The sequence below is a fragment of the Hesperophylax consimilis genome, chromosome 30 (genome assembly GCF_061612785.1).
Source record: "Hesperophylax consimilis isolate HC1 chromosome 30, BYU_Hcon_1.0, whole genome shotgun sequence".
Taxonomy (NCBI): Eukaryota; Metazoa; Arthropoda; class Insecta; order Trichoptera; family Limnephilidae; genus Hesperophylax; species Hesperophylax consimilis.
In genome coordinates this window covers 15,751,687-15,775,472 of record NC_142865.1, presented here as the reverse complement: position 1 = coordinate 15,775,472, position 23,786 = coordinate 15,751,687, and the positions used below count along the sequence as shown (strand labels likewise).

At 34.3% G+C, this 23,786-nt stretch overlaps 2 protein-coding genes across 2 annotated transcripts in view; one reads left to right on the top strand and one right to left on the bottom strand.

Moving 5' to 3' along the window:
* Positions 1-1,528: 1,528 nt before the first annotated feature.
* LOC149409682 (uncharacterized) lies at positions 1,529-3,820 on the bottom strand. Its single transcript, XM_089649472.1, has 2 exons — positions 3,624-3,820; positions 1,529-1,823 (listed from the first exon to the last, which is right to left on the bottom strand). The coding sequence occupies exons 1-2, from the start codon at positions 3,818-3,820 to the stop codon at positions 1,529-1,531; spliced, it is 492 nt and encodes a 163-aa protein (XP_089505598.1).
* An 11,981-nt stretch (positions 3,821-15,801) lies between these two features.
* LOC149409681 (agrin-like) overlaps positions 15,802-23,786 on the top strand; it is a 100,355-nt gene continuing 92,370 nt past the window's right edge. The window contains exon 1 of the mRNA XM_089649471.1: positions 15,802-15,955. Coding sequence (XP_089505597.1) covers positions 15,802-15,955 — 154 coding nt within the window. The remainder of the gene's footprint in view (positions 15,956-23,786) is intronic.

Sequence of the window (23,786 nt, the reverse complement as noted above, 5' to 3'; positions counted from 1 at the left end):
TGTTCCATAATCCAAATGGCTTCGCACTAGAGCACCATACATTAATTTAAGAGTAGTAGGATGAGATCCCCACCACACTCTGGAAACAGCTCGCATAATATTTAGCCCCTTTTCACACTTAGCCGAAATGTTCTGAATATGCGGGAGCCAAGAAAGTTTATGATCCAAAAGTAGTCCAAGAAATTTAATTTGCTTAACGATTTGAAGAGGGACATTATCAAAGCAGACAGAAAAGGGGGGTATTTTTTTTTTGCGCGTAAAAGCCACTACTTTGGTTTTAGACGTAGCTAAATTCATCCCATTTGTCAAAAACCAAACTTTAATATTATGTAAAGCCAAATTCAATTCCTTCGCAGCGCGCGATAGATTTTTGTGTGATAAATATATAAGGAAATCATCAGCAAAATAAAGTCGCTTGATAGATGAAGGAATTACACTGTCTAAATCACTTATATATATATTAAATAATAATGGACTGATTACGGACCCCTGAGGTAACCCCTTCCATAGTTTGCGATTTATCGTTTTTGAGGAAAAGTGGATAATAATGGATCTGTCTGTTAGTAAATTAATAATAAATTGAACTAGTTTTAAGGGAATTTTTATTTTAATTAATTTTTCTTTCAAAATTTTAATTAATACATCGTCGTTGTTAAAAATTGGGGATGATCCTTTTTGAATAAAAACTGGTTTTCTTGATACCACTTTACATTTATTTCAAACTATTGAAACAGGTACAATATTTATAAAGAAACTGTGCGAATAACACTGCTACGATCGCTCTGACTTATGAGCTTGTTTATTATCGAGTTATTGTTGAGAAAAGAACGAAAAAACACATAATGCGAGCCTTTTTAAAGACTTCAAAACCCACTACATGTAAATAAAACACTTGTCATTGTGATGTCTAGCAGTAAAAATGAAACCTGCTATACCGACCAAATTGACACTATTTTCTAAGCAAGGACTCACACCATTTTGGTTAAACGTAGTAACTTCAAATTTCTAGACTACAGATGTCGGTAGACTGCAAAATTGAACATATTGCCAGGGGGCGGGATTCAAAAATTGCACTAAATTTTTGAATGATAATCTATTTAAAAATAAACTATAAACCAAACAGAATAAACTAAAAATTCTTAATCTAAATATACCACAAAAATACTAACAAAATAATTCAAAATAGCAGAAATTAACAAAATAAAACCCCCTTTTTTTATGCCCTACTGGTAAACTTATAAATTTAACTGTATAAATGCTGTTGAATTACTCTATTAATTAACTAAAAATAACTAGAAAATTATTAATCCTATTAAATAACCAAAAAAAAATTCAAAAATGACTAAATTACACACGTCTGCATACTAATTTTTACATATTTAAATAGTTCAATAACACAAATAATATAGTTTACACTGAACACAACACAATTATTGTTCCTTTTTTTTTCTTCTTTCTTCTCAGGTCTTCTGCTTGATCCATCCAAGGTGGAGTCGAGAAGATAAGCATCATAGTGTAATGTAAATAATCAATCCTTGGTAAGGTCCGGGACGTCAATTACAGGTTTAGTGTCTGAATCCAGGGGCATCAGACATATCTTTGTGATGGGCCTCACAAAGACTCCTTGAGGTGTTTTTAGGGTAACAACTCGTACTACTCCATCCGCTCCAGGGTGTGTATGCAGAATTCGGGCCATTTTCCATAAAGGTGGAGGTAAATGATCTTCCTTTAAAATCACCAGATCGTCTTTTTGCAGTGCCCGTTGAGTGCTGGTCTGCCATTTAGTTCTCTTTTGTAGTTCCATCAGGTAATCTTGCTTCCATCTAGACCAAAAAGATTGAATTAGCGAACTGATCCTCTGATATTGAGTTAGTCTGTTGTCCGGTATCGCCCGGACGTCTCTCTCAGGAATGATACAGGATTCAGTGCCTATAAGGAAATGGTTTGGGGTAAGAGGTTGGTAATCATGGATGTCGTCGGATAAGGAAGTTAATGGACGGGAGTTCAAACAGGCCTCAATCTGACAAATTAAGGTATATAAGAGTTCAAATGTTAATGAAGAATTGTTAGTGATTCTATATAAATGGAATTTTGCTGATTTTACTGCTGCTTCCCACAAAACTCCCTGATTAGGGGCTCGAGGGGTTATGAACTTCCACTCAATACCTCTGTTCACTAAATAATTTTGAATATTGTCGTTGTTTTCCCTCAAGCTGGTGTACAGCTCTTTGAGCCTGCTGCTAGCTCCTTTAAAATTACTAGCATTGTCGGAAAAGATCTTTTCAGGTTGTCCCCTACGGGATATAAACCTTTTTAAACTGTTCAAAAAAGCATTGCTAGATAAATCCGAAACTAATTCCAAGTGAACAGCCTTGGTTGAGAAGCAAATAAAGATACATAAATACGATTTTATGAGGGAAGCCTTCCTCAGCGTCCCACTTTTAATTAGAATTGGTCCGGCGTAATCTATTCCGGTGATAGCGAAAGGACGACTCGGCGTAATTCTTTCGGGTGGCAAATTTCCCATGATTTGATGACCGGTTCGGGGACGACATCTAAAACATACAACACATTTATGTAATATCTTTTTAATAGTATTTTTACCAAAGATGGGCCAAAATTTTAATCGTATTTCAGCTAACAAAGCTTGAGGTCCTGCGTGTAGGTTTACATAATGGTAGTGACGTATTATCAATTCAGTTAGCTTATGTTTAGCCGGCAAGATAATTGGGTGTTTTTGTTGGTAAGATAAATGTGTAGCCAAATTCAACCTACCGCCTACATATATTAGACCATCATGTAAGAAGGGATTAAGAGATTTTAAATTACTTTTCTTGTTGACGATGCCATGGTTTTTTAATTCTTTCAATTCCTTTTGAAAGGCGTGTATTTGAGCTGATCTCAATAGACATTTCAAGCCTGATTCCAATTCAGCCACACTTAAATTGTCTGAAATTTTACCCTTAACACTTCTGCAGTTATTGACAAATCGCAATACATACGCAGTAACTCTTTTCAATTTAATAAATGATGAGAATTTTTCAAATATCTCCCATTCTTGAATATCTGTGGATAATAGAATATTTTTGCCTTTGAGTTCAGGAGGGTTTGAACACGAAATATTTGATATAGGCCAAGCGTTGACTCCCTCGGTCAACCAACTTGGTCCATTCCACCATATTGCAGAATTTATCAATTTATCTGTAGTGGTTCCTTTTATTACAGCGTGATGAGGTAAAAAATAGGATTCACGATCTCCCTTTGACTGGTCACACACCTCCATATGACCTAATTCCTCATATTCACGCATGAATTGCATATATTGTGTCTTCAATTCGGGATTTGACACAAATTTTCTTTCTATATTTTTAAATCTTTTTTCAGCAGTGAGCAATGAACTTCCCAGCTGATCAATGCATGCTCGACGCGGTAAACTTACTACGTATCTACCGTCGTCTTGTCTAGTATGAGTACTAGCAAAACTGGCTTCACAAGCCTTTTCTTCATGATTTAGAATCTTAGTGGGATTAATCTCCTCCAATTTCCAAAATTTTTCTATTTGGTGACTTATTTTATTTATAGATAAATTACAACAATCTGATACAGGCCTTTGCTTTGGGTACATGTGGATTGGTCCTGATATGATCCATCCCAGTTGCGTACGTTGAAGTGTTGGTCCCGATTCGAGTTTCAATCTATCGTTGGTTAGGATTTCCCAAAAGCTCTCCACGCCCAACAGGATGTCGATGGGTGCAGCTATATTGAAGTTCGGGTCAGCTAGCTCCAATCCTCGTGGTAACTTGAAGTCTTTTTTCGCCATTGTCACTTGTGGTAAATTTGTTGTAATCTCCTGTAAAATCAGACATGATATTTCACTTTTATAATCAGTATGAAGCGAATTCATCTCCACTGAAATTCTCTTTTTTATGTGAGTGATGTTATTATGGATCCCAGAAACGGGTTTGTTTATCAATTCACATGGTAAATTTAATTTATTAGCAAATTCTGCTCTCATAAAATTTGACTGGGCCCCTGAATCAATCAGAATGCGGGCTTTAAAAATTTTATTGTTACTACCCACAACTCCTATGTTGGCAGTTGACAATAATATTATTTTTTCTGCTTTATCCGATGCAGAAAAATTCGATACTGAAACCTCGTTATCAGCATCCATATTGGAGGCCTCCCGCAGAGGTACCTCATTGTGTAGCAAGGTGTTGTGATTATCTTTGCCACAACGCCTGCAAGAAAAGGTTGCCTTGCAACTCTGTGCCTGGTGACCCACCTTTAAACATTTAAAACAAGCTTGGATTGATTTCGTAGCATCAATCCCCTCATGTAATTTTAATTTTAGAAATTTTTTACAATAATAAATATGGTGACCTTTCTCGTTACAATAAATGCAGTTGTTAGCCTTTACTGCTAAAAATACTGATGAATCTTTTTTGCAATTATTGTTGCCTAGTTGTGTTTTATGTAAGCTAGAAAATTTTTTCTCAGAAGCGTTCATCAGTTCCAATACTTGGGCTCTAGCAGATAAACATTTTAAGAATTCCTTTAACGTCGGTAATTCGTCTTGTAATATATATTGTTCCCAATTTTTTCGGGTAGCTGTGTCTAATTTATTTGATATTATATAAATAACCAATGGATCCCATTGATCTACCTTGACCCCGATATTTTGTAATGCCTTTAAACTAACGTTTGTTTCATCAATTAGATACCTCAATGCTACAGGCTCTTCTTGTTTCATGTCTTTTAATGAAAATAGAGCTTGGATGTGTTTATGAACGGTAGTTCTTAAATTTGCATAACGTTCATTTAATAATTCCCAAGCGGAAATGTAATTTAATTCAGAAATTTCTAGATTAGCAATTATCTTTAATGCGTTTCCCTTTAAAGTTGATTGCAAATAAAAGAATTTTTGTACGTTGCTTAAATTACTATTGCTATGGACTAAAGTCTTGAAGGTTTCGACGAAATTAACCCAATTTTTCTGATCGCCATGAAATTCCCGTAATTGGAGGTTGGGTAGTTTAATTTCCACCTTACTTTGATCGACGGATTCGATCGCGCCTTTGGCCGTTGCCAAAACTGAGAAATATTGGTTTTCGAAAGCTTCTCGTTGACTATAATTTTCAATTTCGTCTGAATCCGGTAACATTTCAATTTTCTGTTGAACTGCTTCGAATTCATCTAACAATGATTTCACCCGCTCATATCTTAATTTAATTTCATTTACCGACAATGCATTTAAGGAATCCGCGAATCGGGTTAGTTTTCCTTTGATTACGCCGCGTTTGTTTATTAATGACTTCATATTTTCCATTTTTAATTATATTTTGTTAATATCGGTTGACAATTATTTTATTTTAGCAAACACCCGTTTGAAAGAATACCACGACAATCTTGACAATACTATTTGAGAACACTATTCAATAATATTATATTCTTATTTTCAAGTGGGTAGTGATTTTATTTATAATATTGACTCTATTTAAGATTAATCTCGTTTAAATTACATGAGACCTGAATAAACATAAAATGGATGATAGGAAGGAAAGCACTGAATACTTATCTCAGATTTGCGATGTGGTCCACTTTCCTTAATGATTTCCAGTTTCAATCAATTTTGTATCCTTTTGGCTGCTGGTTCTTTGTTTTTTTTTTACATAGAATCTCCTGATCGTAATCCGGTTGAAGGATCAAATGTTAAAAATTGGGGATGATCCTTTTTGAATAAAAACTGGTTTTCTTGATACCACTTTACATTTATTTCAAACTATTGAAACAGGTACAATATTTATAAAGAAACTGTGCGAATAACACTGCTACGATCGCTCTGACTTATGAGCTTGTTTATTATCGAGTTATTGTTGAGAAAAGAACGAAAAAACACATAATGCGAGCCTTTTTAAAGACTTCAAAACCCACTACATGTAAATAAAACACTTGTCATTGTGATGTCTAGCAGTAAAAATGAAACCTGCTATACCGACCAAATTGACACTATTTTCTAAGCAAGGACTCACACCATTTTGGTTAAACGTAGTAACTTCAAATTTCTAGACTACAGATGTCGGTAGCCTGCAAAATTGAACAGTCGTAAGCTGACGAAAGATCAAGAAATGTGGCCAGAGTGCAAGAATTAAGGGACTGAGATATACGGATGTCTGTTGTTAATACACTTAAATTATCTATGGTTGATTTCTTTTTCCGGAAGCCATATTGATTAGGAGAGATAATTCTGTGATTTTCAACAAACCATTCCAATCTGTTCTTTATCAAGTGTTCTGCTACTTTCATTAAACATGACGAAAGAGCAATAGGACGATAGGATGAGATTTCAGATGGATTTTTGCCAGGTTTTAAAATCGGAAGGATTTTTTGAACTTTCCAGACTTCCGGAATAAATCCCGTTTCGAACATGTAATTAATTAGGGATAAAAAATATTCAACCGACATGTCTGAGAATGCTTTAATGAAACTATATAAGATTCCATCGGGGCCAGGAGAAGAGTCTGGAAGGGAATTGATTACTCGATTTAATTCACTTACTGAGAAAAAAGAGTCCAGCCAGCTAGAGTGAGATGGATAAGAAATAAAGGAAGGCATTTCCTCACATCTGGCAACTGACGGAGGAGCTATCTTATCAGCAAAACCTATAATAATTTCTTCTGGAATATGTTTAGAACGCTGCGGAGTATATGCCGAACCGAATTTTTTTAAATTGGACCTTACGGATGACTGGGGAGATTCGGGAGACAAGCGTTCACAGAATTTTCGCCATCCAGACCGCTTTTTGTTTTTCAAAACGCGTTTCGCTTCTGCCTGGGCGCGTTTCACAGAAAGGTAATTTTCAAAAGACATACATTTACGGAAAATGGAAATTGCTTCTCTTCTGGATTTAACGACACTAGTGGATTCTTCATCCCACCATGGGGTGGAATGTTTTATCTTAATGTTAAAATTACGTTTTTTAAGTGTTTTTTCTGCAGCTTTTATTATCATGTTAGGAAATAATTCACATTGTAAACTAGTGTTGACAAGGGAAGACTTAGATGCTTGAACAATGGAGTCTAATTCTGAAGAAAAATTTCTCCAATTCGCGTCTTTCGTTTTAAATTTAAAACTATTGTTTGTCGAAAAGGAATGCGTGGAAGATAGATGGTGGAAGGTAATTATTATAGGAAAATGGTCACTGGAAAGGGGATCTTTAAGAATGTTCCAAGAACATATGGGAATCACCGAAGATGAGCAAAGAGATAAATCGACTGCACTTTTCCGATGTTGAGGGGCAGTGAAACGAGTTGGAGATCCGTCATTTAGTATACATAAATTATAGGTATCCATAAAATCTAATAGATTATGGCCAGAACGGTTTGTTAACTCACTGCCCCAAGAAGGGGAATGAGCATTGAAGTCCCCAAGTATCATATACGGGGGACAAATCTGGGATATAAATGTTGACCATTCGTTTTCAACAAAAATTGTAGAGGGAGGGATATATATTGATAGTAATGTAATATCAGATACAACAGCTGCTACTATCTGAAAATTATTGGGGAGAGTGTGGAAAATAATTTGTTTAAAAGGGATAGAATTATGTATAATAAGAGCAGTGCCACCTTTGCCATCCAGTCTATCATGTCTTAGACAATGATATCCAGGAATCTTAAATTGGTATGAGGGTTTTAACCACGTTTCGGAGATGGCAGCAACTGAAATATTATGTTCATCAAGTAACTGTACAAGATCAATTTTGTTGGCGAATAGACTTCTACTATTCCATTGAAGTATTTTGCTCAGTTGCGGATACATCGGGAAGGCTAGAGAGTAAAGATTTCATATAATCGGCAGCGTTGGACGGTACTTTATTGTTATTTGAAAGGATCGTAATTAATAGGGTAATTAAAGTTTGAATAAAAGAAGAATTTTCAATCATGACTTTAGGTAAGATATCGGAAGTGGAACAGTTTTTTAAGGCAGTCCCATTGGAAGCCTGGGATTTATTATTCCCATTCGGGTTAAGTAAAAGATCATTATGTAGTTTTTTATCGAAAGAAGGAATAAATTTTGCATTAGATTTTATGGGTTTGAAAATTGTTTCTTTGTGGGAAGATGATAGAGGGGATTTAGGGGAAGAAAAATGAAAGATAGAAGCGTTAGACGTTATCTCTGCAAAAGATTTTTTCGTAGGAGAGAATAATTTAGAAGCCTGAAAGTAGGAAATGTTGTCTGCAGCCATTGACTGTTTGATATTTCTCTGTCTAGATAACTCTGGACAGGCCACACTAACAGCAGTATGGTTGCCCTTACAATTAATACAAATAATGTTATTCGTTGTATTATCTCTCCGCAATGGAAACAACGAGGAGGGGAACGACAAATAGGTTTTGAATGGCCAAAACGGCAACAGTTGAAACATTGGATCGTCGGGAATCTGTATACTTCAACGGGAAGAGCGTTATAATAAATAAATACACGGGATGGTAATGTTTGACCTTCAAAAGTAATAACAACGGATTGGGAAGGTTTCCATATAGTGGTGCCGGTGGAAGTATCCTTGAAATTCAAACGACGTGCTTTTAAAACTTTTGGAGTTAATTGAGAGTCATTAAGAGCGTCTACTATTTCTGTTTCTGATAGATCGGTTGGGATACCTCTTACTCTGCCCATTCTGGTTAAATTGAAAGTAGGTATGAAAGATTTAAATTTATTATTTGAAAGAGAACCTATTTTTTTAACAAAATCATTAGCTAATGTGGCTGATTTAAATTCTATGAATAGTTTGTATCGATCTTCCGGTTTTATTGATACATTTATAATACCGAGGTTATTGAGTTTTGAGCTAAAAATAAATTTACCAAAATCCAGAGGATGAATTATTTTCCCCTGTTCAGTCCTTTGGACATTGACAATAAATGGAGCTGAAGATGAAATAGAATACATAAGCTCAATGGCTTTTGCTTCTGGAGGAATGGTATCATTATAACTTCCATGAGAGATTGGGGCTTCGTTTGATTGTGAAAGGGATTTAATTTTAGGAGGTACATTAAGGCAAAGCGGAGGACGTCGTTTTCGTGAAGGAATGGTTACAGAAGTCTGGGTATCATCAGTATCGTAGTCGTCTACAATATTAGAAATGGGCTCAGGGTCCGGAGGTCGATTTTCATCTTCCTCCATTTCAACAAATTAAAAAAAATTAAACAATAATTATTATTTAAGAAATAATAAATGATACACGCAACTTCGTCGCAAACCAATAACACAAACAAAAATAATGAATACGAAAAGGTAACAATAAATAAATCTTATCTGTACGCCGCGCCGCCGTCAGTAAGCCGTCAAACACAGAGCACTGGTAAACACGACTGCACACTACCGAGGTTCGGTGACTAATCTTTGACAATATTGCTGCTGAATATTTTAAAGGAGGTAGCCGTGTAATTCTCATTTGGTTAATGATGATGTAAGTAAGTCTAAAGTAATGGTGTTTGAAAGAGAGAGTACGAAAACAGTGTGCAATATAATTGTGAATGAGGAATACTTGGAGCAGGTGGATGAGTTTGTGTATGTAGGAAGTATGTTCTAGAGAGATGGGAAGGCTGACAGAGATATTGAAAGAAGGGTAAATGCAGGTAATTCCGTTAATGGAGGACTGAACGCCGTTGGCGCTAACAAAAAAATTGTCCAAAGAAGCGAAGTTAGCAGTCCACAATGGAGTGCTGGTACCTACCTTGATGTATGGAAGTGAGGCATGGAACTGGCAAAGAAAGGATGAAAGTAGATTAAATGCTGTTAAAATGAGATCTCTGAGGCGTATGTGTGGTAAAACCATTTGATCGTGTGAGGAATGTGGAGATCCACAAAGAGTGCAAGGCTGATGTAAGCGTAATGAGTAAGATTAAGAAAGGGACGCTTAGATGGTTTGGGCATGTAGAGCGAATGAGCGAAGATAGGAGTGTAAGGAGGATTGTAAGGAGTGTAAGGATGCAAATGCGAATGGTAGCAGAAGTCGGGGACGCCCGAGGAAGACATGACACGATCAAGTGAATCAGATACTCGAGTCGGGCCATGTCAAGAGTCAGAATAATATAAGAGTATGTATGAATGTGAATGAGGCAAGAAGTGTGTGCCAAGACTGAGTTGTTTGGCGGTCCGTCCTCTCTGCCTACCCTTGCGGGGAAACGGTGTGATGGTTAGTTAGTTAGTTAGTTAGTTAGTAGATTCCGGAAAAGATATTGATTTGTATCTCCGATTATATGCTTCCTATAAATTTTATTAACGGTCCGCGTCGGCGTGGCCCACGTAAGGTCTGTTTACGCAATTTTTTTAAAATCGTATATTTTAAAATTAAGTAATTGGTTTAAACGAAACAAACGGCAAACGCACGCAAGTGATAAATAAACATGGAAAATCTATGTAGTTGCGGAAGTTCTGGCTTTCGTTCAACAAAAGGTTGAAGTGGTGGATGACATTAGTCTAACCCAAGTGTGTGATATGTTTACGGAACAAGATATCGACTCCACAAGAACTCTACTTACGAGTATTCTGGGCCAACCTCCAGGCCCCTCGACGAGAAGAATCGGTGAGGGAAAAAAGAAAAGGTCAATTACTGATTTGATTAAATACATGAGAGAAACTGACGGCAAACTTCTGCCAAAATTTGTTGTTTTAGACATTAATAAACTTCCACCAGTAACGTTTGATCATGCAGATGTAACTACTTTGTTAAAAGAAATAATAATAATTATTTTTTGGTAAACTAATGTTTAAGACAAGATTTTTTATGCATAGCACAAAGGGTAACAATTATTTTATAAGCAATAATTATTAGCCTGAAACACTCATCCACATTGAAAAATCTCCGCCCTTTAATTGGACGACCTTTTGGTGGGGTCGCAATCCTATGGCGGGATTCTCTTTCTGTCGACATAGTGGAATGCTCTGAGCCAAGACTGGCGGCAATACAACTAACTGTAAACAGTGGCAAAATATTAATTTTTTCAGTTTATATGCCGACAAATAAACCCGAAAATCTCGAGGAATTCAAAAATTGCATGAGTAAGGTAAACGCAATAATCAATGAAAGAAATTCGACGAGTGCGATTATTTTAGGCGATTTCAATGCAGATCCCAAAAGTTTGTTTGGCCGAGAACTAGAAAATTATTACAGTTCATCAAGTTGATGAACTGTAATACTTTTACATATGTGAGTGATGCCCATAGTACCACAAGCTGGCTAGATCACTGTGTCGTCACAAAAGCTCTGGAAAACGCTATAGCTAGCGTAGATGTCCAATATGATGCAGTGTGGTCTGACCACTTGCCAATGTTAATAAATCTCAACCCTCAATTTCTACCAGCCTTTGTGGAATCGTGTAATGATAATATTCCTTCTATATGGAATCCAAAATCGTATGTTGAAATAACAAAATATACTGAAACTATTAATAGCAAACTTCTAAATATAATTCAAGATTTCGACCAATCAGACCTTGATATACAATCACATGAAAATCAAATAAATTCCTCGTATAAAATGTTGTAGATGCACTGCAAAGTGCTGCCTCTACCACATTTAATAACACGAGTCGAAAAAATAGAAACATTCCGGGATGGAATCATTTGGTTGCAGCCAAATATGCAGCATCGAGACGAGCCTTTCTTTCATGGCTCGAGGCCGGAAAACCACTCTCAGGGCCGGCTGGCGAAGACAGGAAGAAGGACCGAACGATTTTCAAAGTAGCTCTGAAAAAATGCCAACAAAGAGAAATCCAACAGCGAATGGATGGTATTGCCATCTCACTAATAAATAAAGATTTCTATAAATTTTGGCAAAAAACCTCTTCAGAATTAAAAACCAACATGAAAACTCCTCTTTGTGTGAATGGAGTAAGAGGAAAGGAAAATTAATTTCGTAACTTCCTCTCCATGGCAGGTGAAGAAGTAGCGGAAAAATCTCTAAATGATATTGTGTCAGCACTTTAAATAAAAGCGCTGACACAATATCCTCACATAGATAACAGACCTTGGCAGCACCACTGTGTCGTTCGACGAAGACAGAAAATTAAGACTCTGCACCAAGAATCCTAGGTGGTGAAGAAACTGAACCAGCTGCTGCAGTGAGAATCTACCGCATCCACGAACAGTGCCAGCACAAGTTTCGTCATCCGTCCAGGTATGTGTCTGCTGCTAATAAAGCGCTGACACAATATCCTCACATATATAACAGACCTTGGCAGCACCACTGTGTCGTTCGACGGAGACAGAAAATGGAGACTCTGCAGCAAGAATCCTAGGTGGTGAAGAAACTAGACCAGCTGGAGCAGGGAGAGAGTCCACCGCATCCATCAACATGCCAGAAAACGTGTGACTATTTCCAAATGTGCTATCCAGGGAAAAGAGCTGCCAGAGGTTTAAAAAAGAGGAGATCCACCATTTACACTCAGGAACAAAGAAAATGTAAAAAATAATCCGATGAATAAAAAAGAAAAAAAAATACTAGAGCAATAAAAAATAACACGGAGAATACAGAGAAGAAGAAAAAGAAGAATACTAAAACCAAAGAAAAAAATCTAAATAACTCTTGGTGAAGAATATAATAAAATTCTAGTAGTTACTGATCGGTAAGTATATTATATCGGCAATGCATGATATTTTCAGTCGCTGAAAGATCCTGAAAATATCATGATCGGTGACGGGTCATTTAAATTAAATTATAATTAACTGTGATGCAAATATTTTTTTAAATATTAAAAATAATTTTATTTTACTTTTTTCTAATTATATAGGTAGCCTTTCCAAAAATAAATTAATATCACTAAATATAACATAACGCGTAAATTAAATTTAAATTTGTCTATTTTATTTGCCTCACTATTTTGATTTATTCAACACTATTCCTGTATTGTTTTTATTATTATACTAAAAATGAAGTTGTGGATCACTTGCTACAACATGGCGCAAGCAAGCATAACCAAGAGGGGAAATTTATAAAAATATATAATAATAAATAAAGTATTAATAAGCCTTGTTTATCCTGCATAAACTACGGAGGTTAATTACACTTCGATGTCCAGTAAATAAGTCCCCCTTAGCTGCTTCTTCAAAACTATGAAAAATTGTATAATGTTTGTATTGCAATTTGTAATACCATGTTGAAATATTATTTCATAATAAAATATGTTTTTACTAAGTAAATCAATATTATTTACTACTCAGCGTTTCAATTTATTTATATTATAAATAAATACTATGCACAAATCATCCATCAACAACCACAGGGTCAGGTCCGGCCGCTGCGTCGTTATAATCCACAGGTTCATAGATAGCGTTAATTATTATTATTATTTTTTAAATACGGATTTTGCAAGGTATTGCTTTACAATATTAAGAAAAATTATTTGTTGTACGCAATCCGAATATGGATAAATAGTTTTGTCGGTAGAAAAATTCTTTCAATTGAGGTATACAAATTTAATATTGGATTGAATCACCGATACGAATCTTAAGGCGATGCACTACGTAGTAATTTAAAATTATTTGTTTTTGGTTTGAAAATTTGGTCGCCTAGAAATGTTTCAGATGCTTTAATTAAATAATGCGAATAGAATACATCTTGGCCTTTGAAAAAATCAAGTATTTTTTAGATAAGTCTTTTTATAAGCCCAGAAAAAAATTATCTATAAAGCCTATGAAAACTGCATTAAAGTTAAAAATCTCCTACTTACGAACCCATTTTCGGTTATGGTTTTATTGTATAATGTGGAAAATTAAGTTATTTATAAAATGATCGGAAAAAATTTAATATTTCTGCCTCAACATCCACAAAATAAAATAAAAGGCACTTTTTGGCCATGTTTTTTTCATGCATAAATCAAAACAGGCGGATGGTGTTAAGCGGGAATTTAAACCTTATCGCCATCTACGGAAGGGCTATTATTGATGGCGGCTCGATTTAAAATATTACACGACGTAGTGCATCGCCTAAATACCGCTTAGTAAAAATCCCTCAGATCCTGCGAGATCCCGCAGGATTTCTAAATGCTATCACGCAATTGTCACTAAAAATGCTGTCATTTTTAAAATTTATTTTAAATATTTTTTTTGGGGTTTTTATAGGTCCAATGAGACCCTGTCAAGCCAAACACGTGTACATGTGTTTAGGTACATTGATCTCGGATATCAAAATCCCTATATAAAGCAAATATTTTGTGTTTTAATTTCAAATAATCCCTTTCATCGGTTTGTGATCATACACTGTCTGCACTCGTTCCGAGATGAAATTCTTCGTCTTCTTCGCATTTGGTAAATATAATTTTGTACATTTTTTAACAGATTGTCTTCTAAATAATGTACCTAAATTGATATGTTTTTAAAATTATTTACTTGTTGACTTCATTGTAGGTAATTTGAAGGGGATAATTCACCATCCTCTTCGTAGATTATCTATGGGATAACCTTTATTCTCTATTTAAAATTTATTTATTTGACTAGCTGTACCCCGCCTCACGTTACTGTGACTCGGTCTGTCTGCATGTAGAGAAAAAATGGCGCTGTTTTTTTTTTTAAATACACATTATTTGAATGCAATGCTGTGTCAAAATTTCAAAGCAATCGGTCAAGTACTTTCGGAGATTTAAGATTTTGAACAAACGAACATAATTTTTATTTATATTGATCGATTGATCGGTTTATGAAGTCCGAATTTACTATTCAGTAATCGAACCTATCAACAGTAGCTATATATGAGCGCTACTGTATTTTTTATATCCCCTTTATATACAGCTTTTGGTTTAATACCTGGCTGTTTTATGGTGGAATTTTGAATATCATAAATATTGTATGCAAGAATTGAGAGAGGTGGGATTGGGCGCGAATTTGAGTAATTTGAAAGTATGTTGCCTCTTGTATGCTGATGATGTGGAGCTGATTGCTAATAGTGTGGATGATCTGCAGTCTCTCGTTTCTAGGATGAACGAAGTATGCGTGAAGAATGAGTTAATGATGAATGTAAGTAAGTCTAAAGTAATGGTGTTTGAAAGAGAGAGTACGAAAACAGTGTGCAATATAGCTGTGAATGAGGAATACTTGGAGCATGTGGATAAATTTGTGTATTTAGGAAGCATGTTTACGAGAGATGGGAAGGCTGACAGAGATATTGAAAGAAGAGTAAATGCAGGTAACTCCATTAATGGAGGACTGAATGCAGTTTGCGCTAGCAAAACATTGTCCAAAGAAGCGAAGCTAGCAGTCCACAATGGAGGGCTGGCACCTACCCTGATGTATGGAAGTGAGGCATGGAATTGGCAAAGAAAGGATTAAAGTAGATTGAATGCTGTTGAAATGAGATCCCTGAGGCGTATGTGTAGTAAAACCATGTATGATCGTGTGAGGAATGTGGAGATCCGCAAAGAGTGCAAGGCTGATGTAAGCGTAATGAGTAAGATCAAGAAAGGGACGCTTAGATGGTTTGGGCATGTAGAGGGAATGAGCGAAGAAAGGAGTGTAAGGAGAATATACGATGCAAATGTGAATTGTAGCAGAAGTCGGGGACGCCCGAGGAAGACATGGCACTACCAAGTGAATCAGATACTCGAGTCGGTCCATGTCAAGAGTCAGAACAATAGAAGAGTATGTATAAGACGATGTATGAATGTGAATGAGGCAAGGAGTGTGTGGTGTGACAGGGTTGTTTGGTGGTCTGTCCTCTCTGCCTACCCCTGCGGGGAAACGGCGTGATGGTTAGTTAGTTAGTTAGTTAAATGTTGTAATTTCTTCACAGTGTTCTTGGTGATGGCCACCGCTCTGGCTCACCGATCATTTCCCGACTGCCCCCCGGTCTGTCCCTTGATCTATCAACCCCTGTGCGCCCGGAATAGCCATGGAGACTTCAAGACTTTCGATAACGAGTGTCTGATGGAAGTACACAACTGTAACCACGGAGAGGGTGAGTTCACATAATTGTCTATCTCTATTATTTTTATTCTTTTTCAGTAATCTCCTTACTTCTAAAGATTCAGTGGACAGCCAGACGCATTAATATGTGTTCATTATTGCGAACTGCTACAGAATGGAATTAGGTCTTTAATGTTCATAAAAAATAAATATAAATTAATGAAACGTTGGCTTTAGAAGGGGGTAGTGAAATATCCCAAAAATAAATCACCATAATAATATTATTGAACATATAAAAGAAAAACTAAAATTAAACTTGACAACAAAAATGATGGTCCGTGTAATTTGATCATAGTTTTGCGTTAAATCAGCGTAGAAAACAATATTAACGATTCTAAAACAAAAGATATGAAAAAAAGACAGAACTAAATGCAATGTAGATAGTGCCTTGGATAAATATAGCCATTTTTATTTTAATGTTTTAATTTAACATCTGTTGGCATTTTTAAAAGTTAGGATGTTTTGTTACAGTTTAGTTTTAGGACAATATTAACGCATACTGCTTTCCACTGTTTTCTAGCTCAAAGTTAACAAATTTTTTAACAAATATTTTTTCTTTGTTTTCAGATTACCAAAAATTCAAGAAAGGACACTGTTAAAAAACACATATTTAAAAATGATTTATATGCAATAAAAAGCTGTTTTATGTGTTCATTATGATTTATTTCCCTCCTTCTTTAAATGAACTGTTTCCATCTCCTAATGATAGCACAAAGCAAGCTTAGTGTAATTATTTTCAAACCAATCCCGCAATCATGCATCCCGCAATCCCGTATATTTGCGGGATTGAAAAAATAACTGTTTGCGTTGATAATGCCGCAATACCGCATCCAGAAATCACTTGGATTCGCTGGATTTTCAGTTGCGGGATTTGTGGGACTGAAAAAAAACTGTTTATATAGATAAGCGGCGGCCAATCTTTCACAATGAAGGAATAGCTGAATTTGATGTTAAGAAGAGATGATAGAGCAGCATCTCAAGCTCGGAAACTTCAAGACTTCGAATCAATTTTGAAAAAAGTCATGTCGCTTTTTGAGAACGGAGGTACGAGAGGAAGATACCTTCAGTTACCAGAGTTACCGCACTTCTTCTTGGTGACAGAATCACCAACTACTGTAGAAGCAAAGAGATCGTTTTATGGTGCTGGTATTTTGTGCACAAAAATGTTTGTTCACTTATGGGTAACAGGACTCTCCATAGTATTTTTTACGATCTTATTTTTTTCAATCAACGTCTTTGGCCATTTTTTTACAAAACTTAAATATCCAACCCAAAAAAAAACATTGAAAAAAAATCTTTTTATTTTCCGACTCTATGTCTGGGTTAAATCTTCCCCATAGGAAAAACTAAACCATTTCTCACACTTTTCCACAAATTATCATCTAGTCAACCCACATTATGCAAGTGCATTATATTAGCATAATAAATACAAAACAATACAAGAACAACACGTCAACTCACCAGAGATCAAATGGGAAAATATTCACCGACTCCAGATATTTTCATATCAGAGGGTTCGGCTCGATAGAACTCCTAACAGGGCCTATAAATCCTACTGATCCTTCAATATAAATATTTAAAAAATCTTTCGTAATCGTACATGTATTTAAAATGACTGATTTTCACATTTTTATATATAAATTCTTTGACAGATCTAATACGCCTAAATTTTGAATGAGAGAGCTAGGGATAATGCCAGTAGCCGAAATAACAAATGGTAATATTTTTATAGTCTGGAAATGCCAAATTCTTTTAATCTAATTTCCTAAATCTGTGTATTTTCTTATTTTTACAGAAACAAATTTTTGAATATTACAGGAATTAGTAATGGCGACATCAATGATAGGATTATTTTTTAATTTTGTCATGTAAAACTATATCGGGTCTTTTATGACTAATCGTTCAGTCTGTTAGTATAGTTTTATCATAATATATTTTATAAAATTTGTTTGAGCAGGATTAAGAGAATGGATTGAATTAAATAATAATATCTATTTTAAATGAAAAGTGTTACTTTATTTAGTCTTTACATGAGCTTAATTAAATGCTGTTCGCGAGCGCGCGATTCGATCCAGAATGACTCGCATCAATGCACGAGCATTGCCGAGGATTACCGAATCGCGCTCGACCCACACACCTGCACAGTTTCTACATAACCGTGCATCCACACATTCGCCTACAGAAACATGCAGAACTCAGTTCGCGTTAATAAAATTCATTTTCTAAAAATGAATTTGGTTCGTATTCATAATATGGTACTATATTACGGCAGTCAATCAAGCTATGTTGAATTACCAAACTTTAGTGAATTATTTTTAAAACTTGATTATGCCTTAATGTAAACTCGGACGGTGCTAATATGGAACATCCCGATATAATATGTTCCATATTTTCCGGAAAAGCCAAAAATTTTCTACAAAAATCATCAATTTGATTTGTATCTTTGATTACATGCTTCCTATAATTTTTAGTATTAATGACTCTATCTTGAATGGCAAGCATACATCCTTTTATTTCTGCTCTCAACTCTCCAATATTCAACCATTTGTTTGACGATAATTTGCGTGATTTGCGTTTTGATTTGAAAAAAGTGTTTTGCGTGAATAATTTTATTTGACCAGGAATCTAATAATTCCGGTTTGGGATTTATAAAAATGTTGGCATTCTCATGTTATAAATTTAAAGGTGCGATGTTTCTATCTGCCTTGCAAATTATTTTGTGCATTTCTGAACTATTAGCTTTCCTACGAAAATTTTTCTTAGCATTTCTACCTGATTTAATTAATGAAAATTAATTCGTTCTATAGCTGAATTTGGACGATGGCAATTAAAATTTGTTAGCGTATTTCTAATTAATCATTCTAAGTTATCTAAATCTGTATTATACCATTTAATTATGCCAAATGAGTACGTTAATAGAGGTATTGCCCAATTATTTATTGCTTTTACAAAATTTTTAGCAGATAGATTGAATTTTTTATTTTTTCTGATTCTAGTTTGAAATTTGATCTTAATTTCATTTTTAATACTAGTATTTGATTGTGGGTATCCTAAATACTTATAAACCTCATCCGTTTTCATACTAGTAATTTGGAAATTTCTAAATATACTCTCGTCCCCATCTACAATTTTGCCTTTCTCTATATGGATCGTTCTACATTTATCTAAACCAAAAGTCATTTTGATATCATCTGAAAAGTTTTTAACTACCTCGATCATTTTCTCTAAATTTTGTTCAGAATTCGAAAATAATTTTATGTCATCCATATATAATAAATGCGAAATTGTACTACTCTCCCTTGTACTACCCTTAACTTTTATTCCAAACTTGCTTTTAATTAAAATTGAGGAAAAAACGAAAAAACTTTTAACGGCAAAATTGAGGAAACTCATCTACTTCTTTAAAAACGTTAGGGATATCTTAAATAAAAAACAACTGAAACAAGTTTACTGTGCTCTTGTACAATCATCCCTTGAATATGGTATTATCAGTTGGGGTAGTGCCACAAATACTTGCCTGGAACCTTTAGCAAAGATTCAAAAACTAATTCTGAAGGTTATTCTCAAAGTCCCATTGAGGACGAGCACTGATTTTATTTTTAAGGCACTTCATGTTCCTAACTTGGAAAAATTGTATTAAAAAAATATCCTGCTTCATCAATTTAAAAATGCACATATGTTTGAAGAACGAATAAGCACTAGAGCCCTAAGACAGTCACATGTAAAATCTTTTAACATCCCAGTTTGTCAAACCTCTTATGGTCAAAGAAGTTTTAAATACAATGCTACTAAACTATTCAATTCTCTACCTACTGACATTAGAAATACGCAAACAAAAAGTTCATTTAAAAGTAAAATCATCGATTACCTCCAATAAACATATCCATTGAGTAATTTTAAATATATTGTCTTATAATACTTGAATTTTATAATTAAAAAAAAAATATTATTTTATTTTATTATTGTGTCATGTTTCTTAGTATGTTAACAACCGCTCTGTAAATTGCCATCTCAACACAGGCGTTTGCACACCTAGTGAGATGGGCAATACTTGATCACTCTGTTTATATGTAATATTATTTTATTATTGTGTCATGTTTCATAGTATGTTAACAACCGCTCTGTAAATTGCCATCTCAACACAGGCGTTTTCACACCTAGTGAGATGGGCAATACTTGATCACTCTGTTTATATGTAATATTATTTTATTATTGTGTCATGTTTCATAGTATGTTAACAACCGCTCTGTAAATTGCCATCTCAACACAGGCGTTTTCACACCTAGTGAGATGGGCAATACTTGATCACTCTGTTTATATGTAATATTATTTTATTATTGTGTCATGTTTCATAGTATGTTAACAACCGCTCTGTAAATTGCCATCTCAACACAGGCGTTTTCACACCTAGTGAGATGGGCAATACTTGATCACTCTGTTTATATGTAATATTATTTTATTATTGTGTCATGTTTCATAGTATGTTAACAACCGCTCTGTAAATTGCCATCTCAACACAGGCGTTTTCACACCTAGTGAGATGGGCAATACTTGATCACTCTGTTTATATGTAATATTATTTTATTATTGTGTCATGTTTCATAGTATGTTAACAACCGCTCTGTAAATTGCCATCTCAACACAGGCGTTTTCACACCTAGTGAGATGGGCAATACTTGATCACTCTGTTTATATGTAATTTTATTTTATTATTGTGTCATGTTTCATAGTATGTTAACAACCGCTCTGTAAATTGCCATCTCAACACAGGCGTTTTCACACCTAGTGAGATGGGCAATACTTGATCACTCTGTTTATATGTAATATTATTTTATTATTGTGTCATGTTTCATAGTATGTTAACAACCGCTCTGTAAATTGCCATCTCAACACAGGCGTTTTCACACCTAGTGAGATGGGCAATACTTGATCACTCTGTTTATATGTAATATTATTTTATTATTGTGTCATGTTTCATAGTATGTTAACAACCGCTCTGTAAATTGCCATCTCAACACAGGCGTTTTCACACCTAGTGAGATGGGCAATACTTGATCACTCTGTTTATATGTAATATTATTTTATTATTGTGTCATGTTTCATAGTATGTTAACAACCGCTCTGTAAATTGCCATCTCAACACAGGCGTTTTCACACCTAGTGAGATGGGCAATACTTGATCACTCTGTTTATATGTAATATTATTTTATTATTGTGTCATGTTTCATAGTATGTTAACAACCGCTCTGTAAATTGCCATCTCAACACAGGCGTTTGCACACCTAGTGAGATGGGCAATACTTGATCACTCTGTTTATATGTAATATTATTTTATTATTGTGTCATGTTTCATAGTATGTTAACAACCGCTCTGTAAATTGGCATCTCAACACAGGCGTTTTCACACCTAGTGAGATGGGCAATACTTGATCACTCTGTTTATATGTAATATTATTTTATTATTGTGTCATGTTTCATAGTATGTTAACAACCGCTCTGTAAATTGCCATCTCAACACAGGCGTTTTCACACCTAGTGAGATGGGCAATACTTGATCACTCTGTTTATATGTAATATTATTTTATTATTGTGTCATGTTTCATAGTATGTTAACAACCGCTCTGTAAATTGGCATCTCAACACAGGCGTTTTCACACCTAGTGAGATGGGCAATACTTGATCACTCTGTTTATATGTAATATTAAAATAATTAAATAAATAAAAAAAAATTAACATTTTAGATAGAGGATTCAATGCTAAGCAAAACCAAAGAGGACTCAATGAGTCTCCTTGAAAAATTCCTCTTTTAATTGAAATGCCCGGTATTACTATTTTCATACCTTTTAAATTGATAAGTAAATTGGTAATTCAAAAGGACATAACATTTTCCAAAAAGCTAATAATAATGGGGTTAATTTTATATATTTTTAATATTTTGATCAGCCACGAGAGCGGGACACTATCGAAAGCCTTTTGGTAGTCTATATAGCAAGTATTGAAATTACGCTTTTGAGTTTGAATCTGTTTTAGAATTACAGAATCAATAACTAATTGTTATTTACATCCCATATGTTTTCTGCGACAACCTTTTTGTTGTTCAGATAAAATATTTTTTTCATCTAAATGAGTATATATTAAATCTGTCAAGCAAGAGGTTAAAATTTTGTATATTGTCGGTAAACATGTAATGGGTCTGTACTGAGAGGGATTATTAATATTTTCGCCTTTGGGCAACATATAAGTAATGCCCTTAGTTAAAAAAATTTGGAAAATTTTGAGGTTGACTGACAAGTTTTGAAAGATTTTTTGCCGAAAGAGGATGTAAAGTAGTCAGACGTTTGTACTAAAAATTATGTATCCAATCGCAACCCGTAGCTTTCCAATTATGAGAATTTTCAATAATTTTGGCTAAAAATTCAACCGATATATTAGAAAAACTCATTTGTTCAAATTGTCTGAACAAGTGATTTCTTCATTTTCTATCCAGGGACTTGACTCGTTATGTCTTATATCTTTCCTCCAAATTTTAGTCCAAAAGTCGCGCATATCTGATTTAGATGGTAACAGAATATTATTATTCGAAATAATATTTTGTTTATCGTCAAGTTTGGATTAAGTTATTTTTTTATTTTTCTGGAATAATCTATTATTGTATTTTTTACCATACGTATAATTATATCTTTTTAAACTACTAGCTTTTATATCCAATTTTTGTTTTAATAAATCTGATAAATCATTGATTATATTTTCATTATTCCCGATTAGTCCGGATAAACTGCTTTTAAGCAGTTTGTCCATCGGGTTCGTTACATTATAAATCTTATCATAGTGAGTTTACAGTTAAATTTTTACAATTATATGTATTAAACAATTTTTTTTTTAATTTACCAAAATAAAGTTATGAAAAACTTAAGTAACAATTTTAAAAGTCGTTAGAATAATATATCATTGTAAGCTAATACAAATTAATTCTTTCAGTGCGCAAAGTCTTCAGTAAGTTCACCAATTGTTTGTTTTGGGCACAGTTTTTAATTTCAGCAGGTAATTTACAAAATTCATAATCTTAATTTATTTACAAAAGTAATTCATAATTAATAATAAATAGTAATATTATAAGTAATATTCATAATTTACAAAAGTACCTTACACAGTATATACGCATCTTAATCGCTCCGAACTAACTTTAAAAATATATGATTTTTAACCCATGAAATAGAAAGTAAAAAGTTTTTGCGGTGTTTGAAGTGTTTACAGTGAAGGATTTCAATTCAATTTAACTCAAAAGTGACTTGTGTACTGAGAAACATTAAAAAACATTTGTGATCCAATGATAAAGTGAAGTAACAATCAAAAAGTGACAGCTCAATGTATTTTACCAGCTACGATTAAAATTTGTCTAGCGAAATACATCAAATTCTATTGATATAAAATTAGCTAACAATAATTAAATTATCATACGAAGTGTATTTGAATCAGTGAAATAGGACTCATCTCTCTAAAAAAAAATTAAAAAATTAACAGCAATCAATGAACACAACAATAAACAACTATTTTTATTTTCTTTGCTGCTCGGTTCCTATTATAATCTGATAAATCCACGCATCGCCTTGCGCCGTTCGTGGGTCAGTGGTATAAACAGCCGGACGAGTTTATGCAGACATTCCGGTGAAGTCGGATCGAATCCTACTGAAACCCATAGAAAAAGTTATTTTATAAATAAATTCGTACATTTTTATTTTTAAATTTAAAATATCCGATCATTGAACCTTTCTTCAAAATGAATAAGCAAAAGAAACCTAAAAAAAAGGCGCCATCTAGCGACT

What these genes read in the sequence shown, in the direction of transcription:
- LOC149409682 (XM_089649472.1), bottom strand. Translation starts at nt 3,820, where the DNA reads ATGGCGAAAAAAGACTTCAAGTTACCACGAGGATTGGAGCTAGCTGAC. An exon ending in ATATCAGGACCAATCCACAT is followed by an intron (nt 1,824 to 3,623) that starts GTACCCAAAGCA and finishes TTTTTGGTCTAG; the next exon opens with ATGGAAGCAAGATTACCTGA.